General features: G+C 35.0%; 1 protein-coding gene and 1 long non-coding RNA gene across 2 annotated transcripts; both read left to right on the plus strand.

Moving 5' to 3' along the window:
• The first annotated feature begins 1,087 nt into the window (after positions 1 to 1,087).
• LOC123223809 (serine/threonine-protein kinase BSK2) lies at positions 1,088 to 9,294 on the plus strand. The gene is made up of 10 exons (XM_044647192.1): positions 1,088 to 1,374; positions 1,461 to 1,684; positions 2,054 to 2,189; positions 3,382 to 3,515; positions 3,989 to 4,094; positions 5,522 to 5,607; positions 6,279 to 6,467; positions 6,837 to 6,995; positions 8,074 to 8,187; positions 8,827 to 9,294. Exons 1-10 carry the CDS (start codon positions 1,308 to 1,310, stop codon positions 9,076 to 9,078), a joined length of 1,467 nt encoding a protein of 488 aa, XP_044503127.1. The 5' UTR covers positions 1,088 to 1,307; the 3' UTR covers positions 9,079 to 9,294.
• Positions 9,295 to 11,181: 1,887 nt separating this feature from the next.
• LOC123222959 lies at positions 11,182 to 12,040 on the plus strand. The gene is made up of 2 exons (XR_006503735.1): positions 11,182 to 11,460; positions 11,549 to 12,040. It is a non-coding gene; the product is annotated as an uncharacterized LOC123222959 (long non-coding RNA).
• Positions 12,041 to 18,068: the final 6,028 nt, after the last annotated feature.

Here is an 18,068-nt window from a genome sequence, read left to right on the forward strand (position 1 = left end):
AATTATAGTCATTAAAAGTATTATTGAATCTGATATTTAAATCTATCTTTCAAATTTCTTCACAAATTTAATAGTCCATTGCAAACTCATTATCTACTTATCTTTTTCATTTCTTAGAATTTTAGTTCAATTAATTAATACATACGTATAATTTATACAAATATATAAATATATTAGGAAGAATTAAGAAAAACAACAATTAAATATTACTATATATATATATATATATGTAAACTTCAATTATGAGTTAGTTATTCACAAATAAGGTTGAATTTGAGTCGAACCGAATTGAGTTTAAATTTGTTTGAGTTCGAGCTCAATTCAGTTTACATATAGCTGAGTTTGAGTTCAAGTTCGTGAAAATCAAGCTTAAATTCGATTCGAATTCAGCTTAACTAATTTTTCGTTTTTAAAACGACGTTGTTTTAATACATATTAATCAAAATGAAATTGTTTTATATTAAAATTTTTAATTAGAAAATTTGACGGGTAGCTTGAGCTCGAATTCAAACTTAATCAAACTCATATAAGACTGACTTATTTCGAACTCGTTCAAATCAAACTTAAATTTAAATTTAAACAGATTTAGTTTGAATCTAACCCTACCTATAAAGGATAAGTAACACTTGGGTATTCGAGTTGACACTAATAAATATATTAATTTGCCTTTCTTTTGATAACACAATTAACTAGTGTTTTGAGTCGTGAATGATAACTTAAACATGACTTACTCACAAACTAGTTGTCTCAATTCAATATTAATTAGAATTTGTGTAAAAGGTATTCTTCACAAATCCCATTTTTACGTATCATATAAGTAAAGCTAAGGGCAGGGGAATCTTAATTAATTCCAAAGGGCCCACCAATTACACGTCAAATCACACCACTTAATTATAATTCGTTACGTGTCAAACCAATATTGCGTTCTCCACCTCTAAACCGTAACTACTAATTGACTAAAAAACCCTCCAACTCTAATTAATGATTTACACGTGGCGCACGAAGGATGCATCATGTGATCCCTCCCCTGCGCCCTCTCAGCTTTTCCAAACTAAACTAAACTAAACTGTTTCTAAACAACAAACAACAAAACAAAAAAACTTATCTCAACACACTGAGTTCACACTTTCAAAAACTATGCTCACTTTTCTCCCTCTACCGGGATTTGTCGTGTCGTTTTGTGGGTGTGTTGTCGTTTCGTTTCGTTTCGTCCCGTCTTCTGAGCTCACTTCATAAAGTGTGCTTTAAGCATTGCAAACGCAGGGAGGACCTGAAGGTTGATGTAAAGAGAGAGTTAGTCATAAATCATGGGTTGCATTCACTCCAGAACCACTCATATTCCTTCTCCTGACGACCCCATCAAACCAGAAGCAGGTTTTTCTCAGTCTGTTTAATACTTTTTGTTCATGGGTTGTGAGTTTTTGTTTTTGTTTTTTTTAATGGTTTTTGTTGTTTTGAAGGGGATGGAGATCAAGGTGATGAAGAGTGTCAAGCGAGTAAATTTAAGGAGTATGGTCTAAACGAGCTGAGAAAAGCAACTAATGGGTTTAGCTCTGCTTATATTGTTTCTGAGAGTGGGGAGAAGGCGCCCAATATTGTTTATAGAGGGAAGTTAGAGAACAATCGTTTGGTTGCTGTTAAAAGGTTTTCTAAACAATCTTGGCCTGACGCTCAACAGTTTGTGGTCAGAGACAGCACTTCTCTTACTTTGTTTTTCTACTTCTGTGTTGGTTGATGAGAAATTTGAAAAAGTGGGCATTTTTTTTCGCTGGGAAACAAAAATTGGAATCTGGGTTTAATTCCTTTTTTTGGATCATGGCTAGATACAGTTTATGGAAAATGTATCTACCCATGATCCCCTTTTCGAGGAAATTATTTTCAAAATATCAATGGACTATATGGAAACAGTTTATCTGTTTATGCTTTCTTTTGGTTGCTGAGAATATTAATTCAAGTTTGGAACATTAATTTGGGGGTTTTCTTTTTGCTTACTACTTTAGTAAATCATTGTTGTAATTAGCTTGGTGACGGTGGAATATTATTGCTTTGTCAGGCGGAGGCTGCGGGCGTGGGAAAGTTGAGGCACAAGAGATTAGTAAATTTGATTGGTTGCTGTGCTGAAGGAGATGAAAGACTCTTGGTTGCTGAGTACATGCCTAATGATACTCTCTCTAAGCATCTCTTCCATTGTATTTCATTCTTCCTTTTTCAAGTTCCTTTTAGCCCATAATTGAGATTTGATGATCTTTATTGATGATCTTGCTCTTTTATTTTTTTTTGTTATTTTTTTCTTTTATTTGCAGATTTTAGATTGTTGGCAACTTTTTCTTTTCTCCCTTTTTCGCTTTAGCCCTTTGAAATCATCTTTTTTCTTACAGAAGTTATCAGAATACGGATTGACTTGTTATTATCAGAGAGGATAGCTTTTCAGCCACCCAGTGAAGTTGCTGGTCTTTTGATAATCATTGCATTGTTATCTAATAACTGAACAATGCCCATCTAACGGTTAGCTGAGGCCAGCAATATATCTGCCCTGCAACCAGTATATCTGTTAGATATAAATTTTATTAGATTATCACTCAAGGAGCTAACCGTTTTATTGGTTCATGAACTTACTTGAACACTCATTATTAGTTTTAAAAACAAGTCTCTTTGTTCAATTAATGCTTTTAATACTGTCAGGAGACTGATGTTACAGCTCAGCTGATTATCTCAGTGTTAATTTTGACATGGAAGTACTAGGTCTTGTTTATGTATACGGACGGTTAGTTATTGTTTTTTAGATTGGCTGTATTCTGCATTTATTGAAATCCAAATGCCACCCCACCTATATTTATACTGAACAATGTCTATTTAATACGAGTAGGTTATAATAGAATTTTATAATATTCTTATTTAGTTTGGGAGAACTTTATTATATATAGGGGTTGGAATGGCTTTTATTGTTTTCTAGCACCTTGTTGTCAGAATAACGGGCAGCTGCATATGTGAATTAATGACTGATAAAGTTTTGTTGTGGCTGTATGTGGAATGAGTAGAGCCCATAATAATGTTGCCTTTATTCCTTATTGATTGATGTGCAGGCTAGATAGACTTCTATACAGTTGAAATAAGCTTAATGTTAGGAAACTTTTGTAACATGAACAGAATACTGGTAACATGAAATGTTTAATTTGTAAAATGGAGAGTGTCTTTGCAATGAAATATGAATCCTACAACGTATTATGTTAATATTATGTTGCACATTGTGAAAGGCTTGTTACTTTAACAATATTGCATTGCTATATCAGCAAGACTAGTGCAAACACATTTTCAGCAATTTATAAATTTTCTGGTTAATTTTATTTTTTATTTTCTATGAATGAGTTATTTTATGTTTAGGGGAGAAGCAACCACTACCATGGGAAATGCGTGTTAGAGTTGCATACTACATTGCACAGGCACTTGATCATTGTTACACAGAAAACTGGAAAATCTACCATGATTTAAATGCTTATAGAGTTCTTTTCGATGAGGTAAACATGAAAAGTTATCAACTTTGTGTTTTGTTGAATCCTCATACATCTTCAAACACTATGCTTAAGCATTGTTTCTACATTGTCTTTTTAATCAATGGCAAAGACATTTATTTGTTGCTTTTTTTGACCTTTTAATGATTAATATTATATAGGTAAGTACTAAAATATGCGGAACTGGAACATATAACATATTATTCAATCATCAATTTGATGTTTGGTGATTAGTTAGCTCATTACTTGTCATGATGCATTAACTTGTCACATTTGCTGAATACATCAAAAATTTGTTTTGACCCATCAGTGTACAAGGTTCAATACTGTGCACTACCAGGAGTTGCAGTACCTCTATTTATTATTGCATTTTCTAGTGCATTTGATGTTTGCTCTTAAGTATGCCATTTCTCTATTGCTTGGTGATGATGTTAAAGTTATTGTAAGATGAACATAGATAATTTTATGACACATTTCAGGAGGGTGACCCTCATTTATCCAGTTTTGGCCTTATGAAAAATAGCCGAGATGGAAAAAGCTACAGTACCAACTTGGCATACACCCCACCTGAGTTTTTGCGGACAGGTACAGTGTATTATAACAAATGTTCTCTAGGATTTGAATAAAATCTCAATTTAGTATATCTCTTCTTAAATTATCATGTCTTGAAATAGTCACTATATAGTTCATGGAGGACTTTGATTCAACCTAGATGGAGGATACAAAACCTCAACTGATTCAAGCAATTAGGTTCCCATATTGTCACTTTTTGCGGTTAAGATATGATTGTGTTAGGATCCCAAGTGCAAGGTATGGGACTTGGATCCCACATTGAAAAGTGTGGGCAACTAGTGTAGGGTTTATATGGCCTTGGGCTCTCCCATTTCAATAGCTAGCTTTTGAGGTGTGGTTCTCCTAAGGTTCGTATTATTTGGTATCAGAGTCATCATCATGTCTCCCAGTTGCAATCGTGTGACGCGGGTGGTGACGTTGGCATTGCAGTGTTCGCCCGGGGTTAGCAGGGAGCTAGCGCACAGCTAGCCCACGTGGGCACCGGGGTTGCGGAGCATGGTGGTATGTTAGGATCCCAAGTGCAAGGTATGGGACTTGGATCCTACATTGAAAAGTATGGACAACTAGTGTGGGGTTTGTATGGTCTTGGACTCTCCCATCTCAATAGCTAGCTTTTGAGGTGTGGTTTTTCTAAGGTTCATATCAGATTGTATACACCAACTACTGCTAATTTATGCACAGTGTAACGCTACGTCTGCAGGTTGCTCTGGGAAAAATTTCTGCAGATGCCATTTTCATTCTAACTGGGAGTTTCTCATGATTAAATGTTGAAATTTTGGAAGCAAATAACCTAGGACCCACTTGTGTTTAGAATATTGATGCCTTGATGTTTAGGGTTATGTGAAAATCCTGTATACATGCAATAAGATGATCGAAGAGTGTAACCGTTGTATTTTATATACTATACAAACTTGTTTTTTGTTATTGTTATGGGATTGGTTGTGCTTGTGAAGATAAGTTGAATGCTATGGAAAGGTCAAGGATTTAGACAGTTTTTTGTGACTTTCTACTATGTAATTAAACTGATAGCTATTTTCCCTGTGGATGTGTTGGGATTATACTAAACATTTATGCCTCTACTGTTATAATCTTTTGCTTTGAATTTTTCAGTTGCTCTTGTTACTAACTGGAATGATTCATCGCTTGATAAGAATTTTATTTCTAATTTTAGTTTAAATACTGTATGACCAAATCTGTTTTCTTGAGAAGAATTTTCATCAGCCTAATTCAATATTTGATATTATTAGTTAAATTGAAAAATAATGAAAGAACTAAGTGGCGGATATATATATATTCTTTATTATGAACCAGAATATATGTAGAAGTGCATTCTCTCTATCTGTTTTATTCCCTTATGCATCAATGATGATGTGATATGGTTTTTTGATGTAGATTCATAGGATCAATCCAGTGGATTTGATTAGTGTTAAATTTTGCAGGCAGAGTCATCCCAGAGAGTGTGATTTATAGTTATGGAACAGTTCTGTTGGATCTTTTAAGTGGAAAGCACATTCCTCCCAGCCATGTATGGTGCCTTCCACGCCATAATACTGTTTGATTGTTCTGCACACTGCTTCACAGTTTTGTAACTTTGTTTCCTTTTTCCACACCATCTATAATTGACATTCCTCCCAGCCATGTATGGTGCCTTTCATTCCATCATACTGTTTTGTTGTTCTTCACACTGCTTCACAGTTTTGTTTTTGTAACAATGCTTCCTTTTTCCCCACCATCTATAATTGATATGTTGCCTTTTCTTTTAGTGGTTATCTTGTCCCTTTTTGTATCTACTTTTCGTTTAAATACAATTCTTCTTGTTTCCAAGCGGAAAAAATATTATCTTCTGTATACTTTGTATGGCCTTATATCTGTGACTCATGGTATCAGAATTTGGAGAAAAATTGTATCTGCTATTCTATAAAGTTGATTCTATATGAAGATTTGAATAATTTTAGAAAATCCAGAATATTTTCGTTTTTCAGCTACTTTTTACAAGTAATTTTGATTTTTTTCTTTATTGATATATCAAACATCTTAGAATGGCCAGAGATGAGCTCCATTTAAACTTCAAGCTTGTTAAGTTCATTTACTCCATATATTATTAATTTTATGTTGAGTTGTGCACTGTTGTTTCCAACTTTTTATGAGCTTACTTGCATTTTTGTAATTTAATAATGCTAAATAATGTATGTCCAGGCACTTGACTTGATTAGGGGGAAGGATTTGTTAAAGTTGATGGATTCTTCATTGGATGGGCAGTATGCCAATGATGATGCTACTAAACTAATTGGTCTTGCTTCAAAGTGCCTTCAGTCTGAGGCTAAGGATCGACCTGATACCAAGTTTCTTCTTACTGCAGTTGCACCTTTACAAAAGCAGAAAGAGGTGAATTTCTTGTTTCTCCTGTGTCTTGGAAAAGTTGATTCTGTTGTAGTTATCCTGTTAGGAACCAGCCCATATTCAACAAAATAACAGAAAATAAAACACAAAAAATACAGTAAAATAAAAATTACTAAATAAGGGGTTACAAGGAGTAAATGTCTTTAGGGTTCAGAATATCCAGAAAATACTAAATAAGAGGTTACAAGGATATTCTGGACCCTAAAGACCCTATTTAGTATGAAGACCACCATTGGATTGAGATCAAGTGTCCCAATCCTAATATATCCAGCTCAAGAGATTTTTCTTTCTTGGTATAGCTGGAATATCATTCCTAAGCTTATCTGTTCTGACTTATTCTGTCGGTTTGCTTAGATAGCATCTCATGTTCTGATGGGCCTGGTGAAAAATACAGTAGCAGTTCCCACCATGCTCTCTCCCCTTGGAAAGGCTTGTGCTAGGAGGGATCTTACTGCAGTACATGACATTTTGCTTAAAATGGGTTATAAAGATGAAGAAGGTGCAGAAAATGAGGTATTTTATGTCTATTGTGTGACTTAACAATATGCGGTGAATTAAACTTGCTCAAAACAGGTAGTAATGATGAAGGGGCAATATCTAGTTTACCATCTAGAAAATAGAGTTGTCATTGGATTTAAAGATTGTTTTGTTGATACTCAATAAAGCCATAGGGCCAAATTTATCGAGGTCAGCCAATTTCACTCATTTATTAAGTGCCCTAGCTCTCTAAAGTTATCTAATAATTTTATCTTGAGTATCTTCTTTTTTTTTTTTGGAAGAAATTCTCTTTCTTAGTTTTACGGCTTCAATTTTCAGATCTGAATACTGATACTTTTCATGTGTGTTTGATTTTTTTTATAATCTTTTTATTAATAACCAAAAGCTTCTTTGACTTTAATTTGCTCACTGAGTTCTAAATTGAGGAGTACTTCCAAATTCAATAGCATTGGTTGTCAGGGAACCATTGGACTGTAAATATCCAAATAGGTTGCCCCATGTGTATCTGATTCATGATTGAGGTAGCAAGAATATCCTGAAGCAGGAGCCATATCTGTGTTGTATCTATGTAAACACTATGCAATTGTTAACATGTCATAAACTCTTAATAACATATGAAAAATTTTCCAAAAAATGTGTAGGATGATTTACGTGTGTTGAGGATTTAGGCATAATTATTTCCTTCTTTTAAGAAAGATATGTTAACACAGTGCATGTGGTAACTTGTGTTCAACTCTCACTGAACATGACAGTTCATTGCTGCTTTGTTGTGGGACAAAATTATTTTTAATTGAGATTGACCTGAAATTGAAATTGTTGTTGTGGACTAGTGCAAGGACATATTTGTTTTACAAGTTTTCTATATATTCATATACATGTGTTTTTGCCTGTGCATTAAGGATCTCTGAAATTCTTTTCTGGAAGTTACATGTATGTTGTTTGTCCATTACTTGATTTACAACACTTGTATTATTTGTTTCTTTTTATTTTAAAAATTTGCCACATTTGCTTTGTCTCATGTTTGTCCTCTTGTGTTTGCACTGCCTAAAACCCTACATTGTCCCATTCTCTGATGATGGGATCTGTATTGCAGCTATCCTTTCAAGAATGGACTCAACAAGTGCAAGATATGTTGAACACAAAGAAAATTGGTGATATTGCATTCAGGGACAAGGATTTTAAGAATGCAATTGAATACTATTCAAAGGTATATTTTCCCCCTCTTTATTTTTTGCTCAAGTAACAGAAAATGAACATCTTACTATTGAATTTAATGGATCAAGTGTTGTGTAATCTATCTTGCACCAAGTCCTTAACAGTATATTGCAAATTAGCACCATAATATTTGGTATGACTTCTTTCAGTAGGCATGCATTTGATTAATTGGTTTTTACAACTGAAGCATAAAACTTTATGTTCTTTTGAACGGAAAAAACAGACATTTTAAGAGAACCGGTTAGCTACTAGTGTAAAACCGGATCACATTTTCAGAATTCATTTTAAGTTCTTTGGCCAAACTTCAGTCATTTGAATAAGTTTCATAACACAATGGTTAACAAGTCAGTCACCATTTTTTTCTCTGATGTTTATATAAATTTTACTCCCACAATTTGTCACCAAAGCTCTAATTGATCTCTAGATGTTTTTCATGCCATTTTGAGCTGTCGAATTTTCCTACTTCTTGATACATGTCAGGTTTGTTCAACAGTTTCATTTCCTACTGGATGTTAACATTTTTTTTTTCCTACCCTTCAATCTCAACTATGTAAGACTTCAAAATCTTGCTGTCAGCGTTCTTCCCTATCTTCATAACTTTACTGCTCACATTCTCAGTTTCATGAAACAGTTGATTGTTATGATGTTGGTTCCATCTGCCACTGTGTTTGCAAGACGAGCATTCTCCTACTTGATGAATGGCCAAGCCGAACTTGCCTTGAGGGATGCAATGCAGGCTCAGGTGTGCATACCAGAGTGGCCAACTGCATTCTATTTGCAGGCTCTTGCACTGTCAAAGCTGGGAATGGAAACCGATGCTCAGGATATGCTGAATGAGGGAGCCGCCTATGAAGCCAAGAAACAGAATAGCTGGCGCAATTAGAGTGTAATTTGTCTCTTGGTTGTTGGAGACCCTACTATGTTAACAATGGCTAGCTGGAAAATTTAGCGTGAAAGAAAATGGTTGAGCTAGGATTAGAGTACTAACAGTCTAACAGAGTTGTCTGCAGATTTACCATGCTTGAGCAATATATATTGTACACTCCAAAAGAGCAAATAACTTGTTTGATCATTCAGAAATATTACAATTCCCCTTAAATTAGTTACTAAATATCACATAACAAAGCTCAGGAAAAAATATTTAAAATATCTCCCCCATGGCTGTGCCAAGGCCCGTCACTTGGTGGGCTTTTGTGTTGGGACGACTCGGGAAAAACTTAAGGCTTGGGGCATGATTTAGGGCATTTAGATTGCGCCCCAGCAGATTAGCTTGTTAGCCTTTTGCAAGTTAGTTTTAAAATTTTTTAAATATTTTTGTCATGTTGATTGTGTTAGATAGACCCTTATATTTAAAAATATTTAGTAAAAATCAACCCAATAGTATCAGATTGGATTGTGTTGGGTTGGGTTGGTCAAGAGATTTTATCTCATGGCATATCCCACTAAGCTTGTGGGTATGGTATGATCCGCATTTTTCCGTGCTTGCCCAGGCAATAGGGCTGGATTCGAGCCGAGTCAGTTCGAGCTCGAGTTCGGCTCGGCTCGGTTCGAGCCCGAAACGAGCCGGGCTCAGCTCGGCTCGATCGAGCTCGAGCCGAGCCCGAGCTGGCTCGGGATATTTTTTTTAAATTTTTTTTATACAAAACGGTGTCGTTTTGATTCATATATATATACAAAACGGTGTCGTTTTGATATAAAAAACGAGTCGAGCCGAGCCGTTACTGAGCCGAACTGAAAACGAGCCGAACTCGAGTCGAGCCGAATTCGGCTCGAGTCGAGCTCGAGCCGAACTCGAGCCGGCCCTCAAAAAGCCGAGCCGAGCCCGAGCTGGCTGCGAGCCGAGCTCAGCTCGGCTCGAATCCAGCCCTACCAGGCAAGCCGTCCCAAAACAGCCAGGTCACAGGCCGGCGAGCCCATTTGACTACTCTATCCATGCATAACCATGAGAAATACTAATAACCCAAATAAATAGAAAAAATCTCAACTATTAAAAAAAAAAAAAAACTATAAAACTAATTTCTGGCGGGAGAAGGACTATTTCCCACCCAATTTTTGATGCGTTCTCAAAATACCACACACGCCAGATGAAAATCCAGTTTTCCCACCCATGAGCTGTTAATTTGGATGGTTTCTGTTTGCATAAGGATAAAATATCCATTTTACCCTTATTAGATGAAATAACAAAAATACCCCTCTGTAAAATTCATCCTAAAATTGATGTGAGTTTTTCCTTCACCCCCCTTAGGTTTTAGAAACTAACATTTCACCTTACCTAAAGTTTTTAAACTTTGAAAACTAACATTTTCACCCCCAAACCTAGGCTTTCTAAATTTTTCAAAAAAACAGCCGCCCCCATAACTTTCAAAACTAGCAGTTTCACCCCATTCTGCCGACGTCGTCTTCGGCGTAGTCACCTGCCTCCTCCTTCTTCTGGTGCGACGGCGGTGGTGGCCGAAGAAGGAAGAGACGGAGATCTCCTTCTCCTGGTGCACGGTGCGACGAAGAGACGGAGATCTCTTCGTCGCACAATGCGACGAAGAGACGGAGATCTCTTCGTCGCATCACCGTGCGACGAAGAGGTCTCTCTTCGTCGTTCCACCCAGACGACGATCGTGTCGTCCAGATCTGTTCTTCCAGATCTCTGTCTGTTCTTCATCGTCGCGTCGTCCAGATCTGTTCTTCGTCGTCCAGATCTCCTTCGTCATCCTTTGTAGTCGGAGATCTCCCATCGATCGATTGCAGCGGTCGTCGGTGGTGGCCGGAGAAGGAAGCAAAACCCTAGGGGGTGAAATTAAAGTTTTCAAACTTTGAGGATGGGTTATTTACTTTTTGAAACTTGAAGGGGGAAACGGTGAAATTTTAAAGTTTTAATGTTTTAAATAGTAAATGACGATTTTGCCCCTGTTCCTAACTGAAAAAATGGACGACAGTTTGGTCATAGGTGGGAAAACTGGATTTTCATCTGGCGTGGGTGGCATCTTGAAAACGCATCAAAAGTTGGGTGGGAAATAGTCCTTCTCCCAATTTCTGGCCATACAAAATGTAGATTGTAACTGGCTTCTTGTTTTATAAATCACAGTAAATCATTTTTTTGTAGTCTTTCTTTGGCTTACCGAACGGCGGTTACTATGTAAGTCATCCATTTTTGTCACAACTTTACCACCTAACTTTAAGAATTCTGGATCCTTCCCCTGTTTTCTTTCCGAGAAAAATAGAAAAGAGAAAAACTCCGCTTCACTTCTTTTCTCAGCTACAGAAAATTCAGGTTTCTTGTACAATCTTATAAAATTTAATCGTCATGTGGGATGTTGTTTGTTTGATTTATGATAAATTTCTTGTGTATTTTTTTACAGGATTATGGGAAGTATAGCGATTAATCATGAGATGTCCAAGGAGCTGGCTCGGGAGTTATTGATCTCGATTTCTTCTACTTTACCTGATAACGTTGTGGATTTGGATAAATTTCTTTCAAGTTTTGAGAGGCCTAATGGGGTCGTTGTTGCGGCAAAAGATGATCGAGCTGAAAAATACAGGTCGGACTTGATCTCAATTTCCTATGCTCAATCACCTGATGTTAAATGACAATAGCTGAATTTGGGGAAGAACGAGACTCTGTTGTTTGTGAGTCGTTATGTTCATGTAGAATCCCTGTGATGTATTTGTAGATAAGGTGCGATGTGTAAAGCGAGCGTGCTATGGTGTGATGGCCGTGTGAATATTTTTGGTGTTGATATTGGGTTAGGTTGTTGTGTCTTTGTGAGTCTAATTATTGAAACATACATCCCAGTTTGTTGTATATATGTATACCATTTCAGTGTGGTTATAGCGAAAGATATTGTGAATAATTTTGGTTTCTTCTTTCTTTTTGTTGTTACTTTGCTGGAATTACAGATGAATTCTGTGCTGTATTCTCATATACTGGTATTAAGTTTGAAGCAGAATTGAATTTAAGAAATGAAAAATGTAGTGCCTACAACAATTGTTTGACATTTCAATACTATTACACTGCTGGTCTGCTAAATTTTCCTTTCTTTCCAGTTTTGGTGGGCAAATTGCATGGCAGATGCTTCACTATTGATCAATTTAGGCGTGCTCATCGCTGGTAAAATTAAATTGCTCCAAAAGTCGTCACAAATTACTGGCTTTCATGAAACTTAGCTATTCAAATTCCTTTGCTTAACCTTTCAAACTAGGCCAAAATACTTATTCCTACCCAAGGTTTAGTGTAATGTCAAACTCCCACCCACGAAGTTGGAAAAAACCAAAAGTCCACTCTTTTGTTAAAATTTTCAGTTAGAATTAAGGTAAAAATATTTTTTAATTAAAATATTAAAAAAACTAAAATTTTATTACATTTTTCTTGTTTAGTTTAAAAATCTAATATTTCTCGCATCCAAAGTTTGAAAAGTTATCCTTTCCACCATAAGGTTTTATTTTTTTCTCTCTCTTCTCTGGTTACTATTCTCTGGCCAATCTCTCATACCTTCACACCATCTAATCTCTTGGAAGAAGACAAATTTTCAAAGGAACAATAAATCAACTTGACCTCTTCTTCTTATTTTGCATATCTCACAAAATGATATTTGATCTTCATGTGCTTTGTTTTACCATGAAAGACATGATTTTTCATAATAACAATGGTTGATTGGTTATCACACAAAATTTCAATAGAACCTTCCTACTTTTGAAGTAGATCATTCATGATCTTCCTTAACCAAATGACTTGATTGACTGTTCCAACAGCTGCAACATATTCAACCTCTACAATTGATTGAACAACAATATCATGCTTTCTTGAATTTCAACTGAACACACTAGAGCCACCTATGAATAAATAACCATATGTGCTTCTCATATCTTCTTGTGAACCAGCCCAATCACTGTCAATGTATTCAATTAACCTAGACCCTTAAGCCTTTTTGAACCAAATTCTCATATCTTTGGTGCCTTTAACATACCTTTACACCCTTTTAGTTGCTTTATAATGCAATTCACTTGGACTCACCATAAATCTTGAGAAGAGCCTTGCTACAAACATAAGATCAGGCCTTGTGGCAATTAAATACAATAAACAACCAATCAAACTTTTGAAAACTCTCTCATTTGGTTTTTCAGCACCATCATTCTTATATAAATTTTCATTTAACACCAATGGAGTACAAAGACTCTTGATGTTCTCCATCTTGAACTTTTCTAAGATTTGTTAAGTATAATTTTTCTAACATATAAAAATTTATTGATCAGTTTGTGAAATTTCCATAACAAGAAAATATGGCATCTCTCCCAAATCTGTCATTTCAAATTCTTTTTTCATTTGTGCCTCGAATTCATTTACTAATTTGACACTACTTCCAATCAATAGTAAGTTATCAACGTAGAGTGATACTATCAAAACATCATTTCTTGATTCTTCATATAAAAAGTTTACTCACTTTTGGTTCCTTCAAATTTTAAGTTTCTGAAGTACTCATCAACTCTGTTGTACCATACTCTTGGAGTTTGTTTTAGGCCATACAAGGCCTTCATGAACAAATAGATTGTAACACTCACCTTTACAGGAAAATGTCACCAAATTGATTATTTTGAGCATTCATTTAATTCAAAACATGTAATAAACTTCATAAAAAATTTTGAATAAAACTCATTTATTACCTTACAAAAATTACTCAAATGCCCTTGTTAAAACAAATCAAAAGCATACAAAAGATGTCTAATCATTAAAAAAAAAAAAAACTGAAATCCATATGTATGTATAGTCAGATACACAAATAAATCATAATAAAATAAAACTAAAGAATAAAATGACAGAAATGCTCTTGCTGCTTTATGCTCATAGACCGTTGCTGTATCTACACATATGAAAATAAGGGAGTGAGTGATAAAACATTCAATAAGTAGGAGACTCAACTGTTATTTTATACTTAATCCCCAAAATGCCCTTGCTCTTGACCTTGACTATCTTTGTCACCTAGAGTCGACATTAAACTCCCCTATGGATTATGTCGAGTCCTATATCTCAATTTTGTGATAATACTGTACTCTAGGGAATATATAGGTTATATATCATAACTTTTGAATTGAACTACACCTTGCTCGATCACTAAAAAGTCACTCCTTAAATTCTTATTTGGCATGACTATACTAAGCTTGGTGGAAATATTTAAATGTGGAAGTTATAACTAAAAGTGTATACTAGGTCGATTAGTCCAAATCAAATGCAGGGATTTGCCACCTTGGCCTTGTGAGTTATCTTCCTAGTCCATTATACCAAACTGTATCTCAATTGGGCTTTATTGCAAACAAGAACCCTATTACTAGTCTAGTATTCTACTATGGATATGTCCTACTATAGGTAGCATAGGGAATGTTTACTCACAATGCCTTATCGTAACGACCTTATGATGAATAACATGCATACATTTTGAGCCTTAACTCAACTTGGCTCGCTTCGCTTCCACCTAAAATGTATCTTGTGTCATTCTGTAATTTAACTTTTAAACACATAAGGTACTATTGCATACCCAAGATCTTTTTACTAGCTCTCAGAATGACTCATGTATCCTTAACCTATTTCCTTTTCTCTTTTTCTTTAATCTGCTATGCACACATGAAGGTGTCTTTTTATTTTCCATGCATACTTCTAACTCCTCATGGCATCTTCCCATGTGTGAATTTTTCTGTTTACATAGGTGTGTGCTTTTAGGCACATGCGCGTGTGTCACTTTAGGTATTTATTTTGTTTTCATTTTTTGTTCTCTCCTTGACCACTATATTTCTCAAGAGTATTATCTTCATTTCATCCTATACATGGTTGTGCCAAAGATATACATAGAAAGTCTATATGACCTAATTGGCCATTCTTCAATCAATGGCGTCCAATAATCGTTGACACACTTGAACACCCAACCTAGATCTTGGCTTACACACTTGGGTGTGTGTCTATACCATATGGTCGTGTGGCGAGCACAGAAAACAGATTGAGGAACCCTAATTTTGATCCCTATTTCGTTTTCAATTGTTTCAATGCTATCTACTCAATTTCTTTGGCATAGAATTATGACTACGACATCAATACAATCAATCAACATGCCATCGATGACCATAAATAAAAAATCAATCAATTTGCTCAATTCGAACCCAATCATCAAACTTAAGAAACAGTTACATAAACTTACATATGTGCCTGTCTAACCTTATCATACTATATTATATTCTTCATAATTAACACACACATAACACATACAAACCACATCAAAACAAGTTCATCATCATTAGGACTATATATATGTGTAAATCTAATCATCATCTTAACCATATTTGGTCAATATAACATGCTAAAAAATTACGCACTAATACTCTCAAATTTTCACTCACATACAACACAATATCAAAGACATGCTTCTTGATTCAACCTTTTATAATGCTTTTTGATGATCAATCACTTTCTCTATCTCTCTCTTTTTGGAAAATGCTTATGTTTGATTTGAGATAAAAATCCATAAAATGCAACCATCATGCCTTTTTAATAGTTGAAACCGCGTTCAACACACATGGGCATGTGTCTATGGTACACAACCATATGTCATTTAAATTTGAAATTTACATAAAATCATCCAATTTGGTTGACGTGGTAATGACACATGGGTATGACCTCATATGCATGATCGTGTGTTATTGAAAGCTCACACTTTGACTTTCAAATCATATTAAATCCTTCATACAACAATTAAACTTATACATAAAAACTATTTTGCCCTTGAGACGTATTTGTGGGAAAACACTGGTTACAACTCTTTGTTCCAACTTATCTTTTTTAGTCTCAAGTATATGAATGTAACACATACATCCAAAAATTTTGGGATGAGCTACTGAGGGTTTGACTCCAAACCAAGCTTCAAACAAACTTTTGTCTACTAGTGCTTTGGTTGGAAGCATATTGCGGAGATACATTAAGGTATTGACTTCCTCATCCAAAAAGTGCTTTGCAAAAGCTTTTTCAAAAATCAAACACCTAGCCATTTCCATGATGAACTTGTTCTTTCATTCACTTACTATGTTTTGTTGTGAAGTATAAGTGATAGTAAGTTGATGATGAATTCCTGTCTCTTGGATATATTTCTTGAACTACAATGAGGTGTACTCACTTACATTGTTTCACCTAAATACCTTAATTTTTCTTTCACATTGATTTTCAACAAGAGACTTGAATTTTTGAAACTCTTCAAATACTTCAAATTTCTATTTTAGAAAAAGTACTCAACATATTTTGGTGCAATCATTAATAAATAATAAAAAAATATTTGCTACGATTGAGTGAAAGTGTCTTCATAAGTCTACACACATTTATATGGATCAATTGTAGCTTATCAAATGCCTTCCAAGCTTGGTTTATATAAAAGAAAATTTTTGTTGCTTTCCAAATTGACACCCACTACACATTTTTTTGTTATCATTAATAGTCGGTAGATCTTCCAATTATCTTCAAAGTGTAAAACATAATTCTTTTCAAGCATTTGAAGGACACTAAGAAGACTTTGACTAATTTTAGGCACATATAAGACATTTGAAATTAGTTTGGTATCGTTTGGAGTGTTGACAACAATTGTGCTTTTGCCTTCCACTCCCAAAAATTCTCCATTTACCACTTTTACTTTGGAGAAGAAACCTTTGTCTATGTCGACTAAGATGTCTACATCTGATCTATGATTTGAGCATCCACTGTCAATAAGCCAAACCTCATGGCTATTGCTTGTTGCATAGCAAGTAGTGAGACAAACAAGTGTTCATTTTGTTAATGTTGTTGACCACTGTCAGCAAATTGTGCTTGTTATGCTTGATTATCACCTTGACAGTGCTTGTTAACCACTGTCAGCAAATTTTACACACTTTTTCAACATATCCAAATTCCTTGCAAGTTCTTCATTGGACACCAAGTTTATACTATCATTAATTTGGTGACCGTCCCTTCTTGTTACTATAAGTACATGGTTTGTATTTTCCTTTTCTACCTCTACCTTTGGCCTTTTGTAATTCTTTCTTTCCACCAATTTGTTTTTTCCTTTCACTGGTGGATGGAGCTTTAACCTTCTGTTGAGCCAAGAGAGCTCCTTGGTAACTTTTTCTTGCCTAATTGATTTCCTCTACTCTTGTACCTGTAGGTTATTCACCAATTTTGGCAAGATGATCCAATTAAGTCTCTTAAATCCTCAAGGGATGAGATCTTTGCCGTAGACCTTTTAGATAAACTCACCAATACCTTCTCCACAACTCTCTTGTTAGTCAATTCTTCACCCAATACTTTGATTTTATTCACCACTCTTAAGAGTCTATAGGTATAATTTTTAATTATCTCAAAATCTTTCAATATGACAAGCTTAATGTCCCTTATAAGATTCAAGACTTGCATCTACCTTATTTTTTCACTGCCTTGAAACTCCTCCTTGAGTTTGTCCCAAACTTCTTTAGGTGTTTCACAGGCTATAATTATGTCAAAAATAGCTTCAGACACTACTGCTTGCAGGCATGATAAGGCCTTGAATTTCTTGGTTGACTCTTCTAAATGGTGTTTCATCTGTGCTATTGTGGGATTAACTCTAGGTTGAGAAAGATCTCTATCCATCTCTACTACTTTCTATAATACAAGATATCTCAAATATGTTTTCATTTTCACATCCCTAATAGGATAATTTTCTATAGAAAAAATAGGAATTCAAGCTGCTACAAAACCACTTGGAGCCATGATTGATATCTCAAGTTTTTTGGTTTTTTTTTTTTTTTTGGTGAAGGAAAACTTATTGGTATTATTTCTTTCTCGTAGTTTCTCAAAAAACTTGAAAGTTTTAATACGATTTGTCAACTTTTACAAGTTTTTAA

The sequence above is a fragment of the Mangifera indica genome, chromosome 8 (genome assembly GCF_011075055.1).
Source record: "Mangifera indica cultivar Alphonso chromosome 8, CATAS_Mindica_2.1, whole genome shotgun sequence".
In the NCBI taxonomy this organism is placed as follows: Eukaryota; Viridiplantae; Streptophyta; class Magnoliopsida; order Sapindales; family Anacardiaceae; genus Mangifera; species Mangifera indica.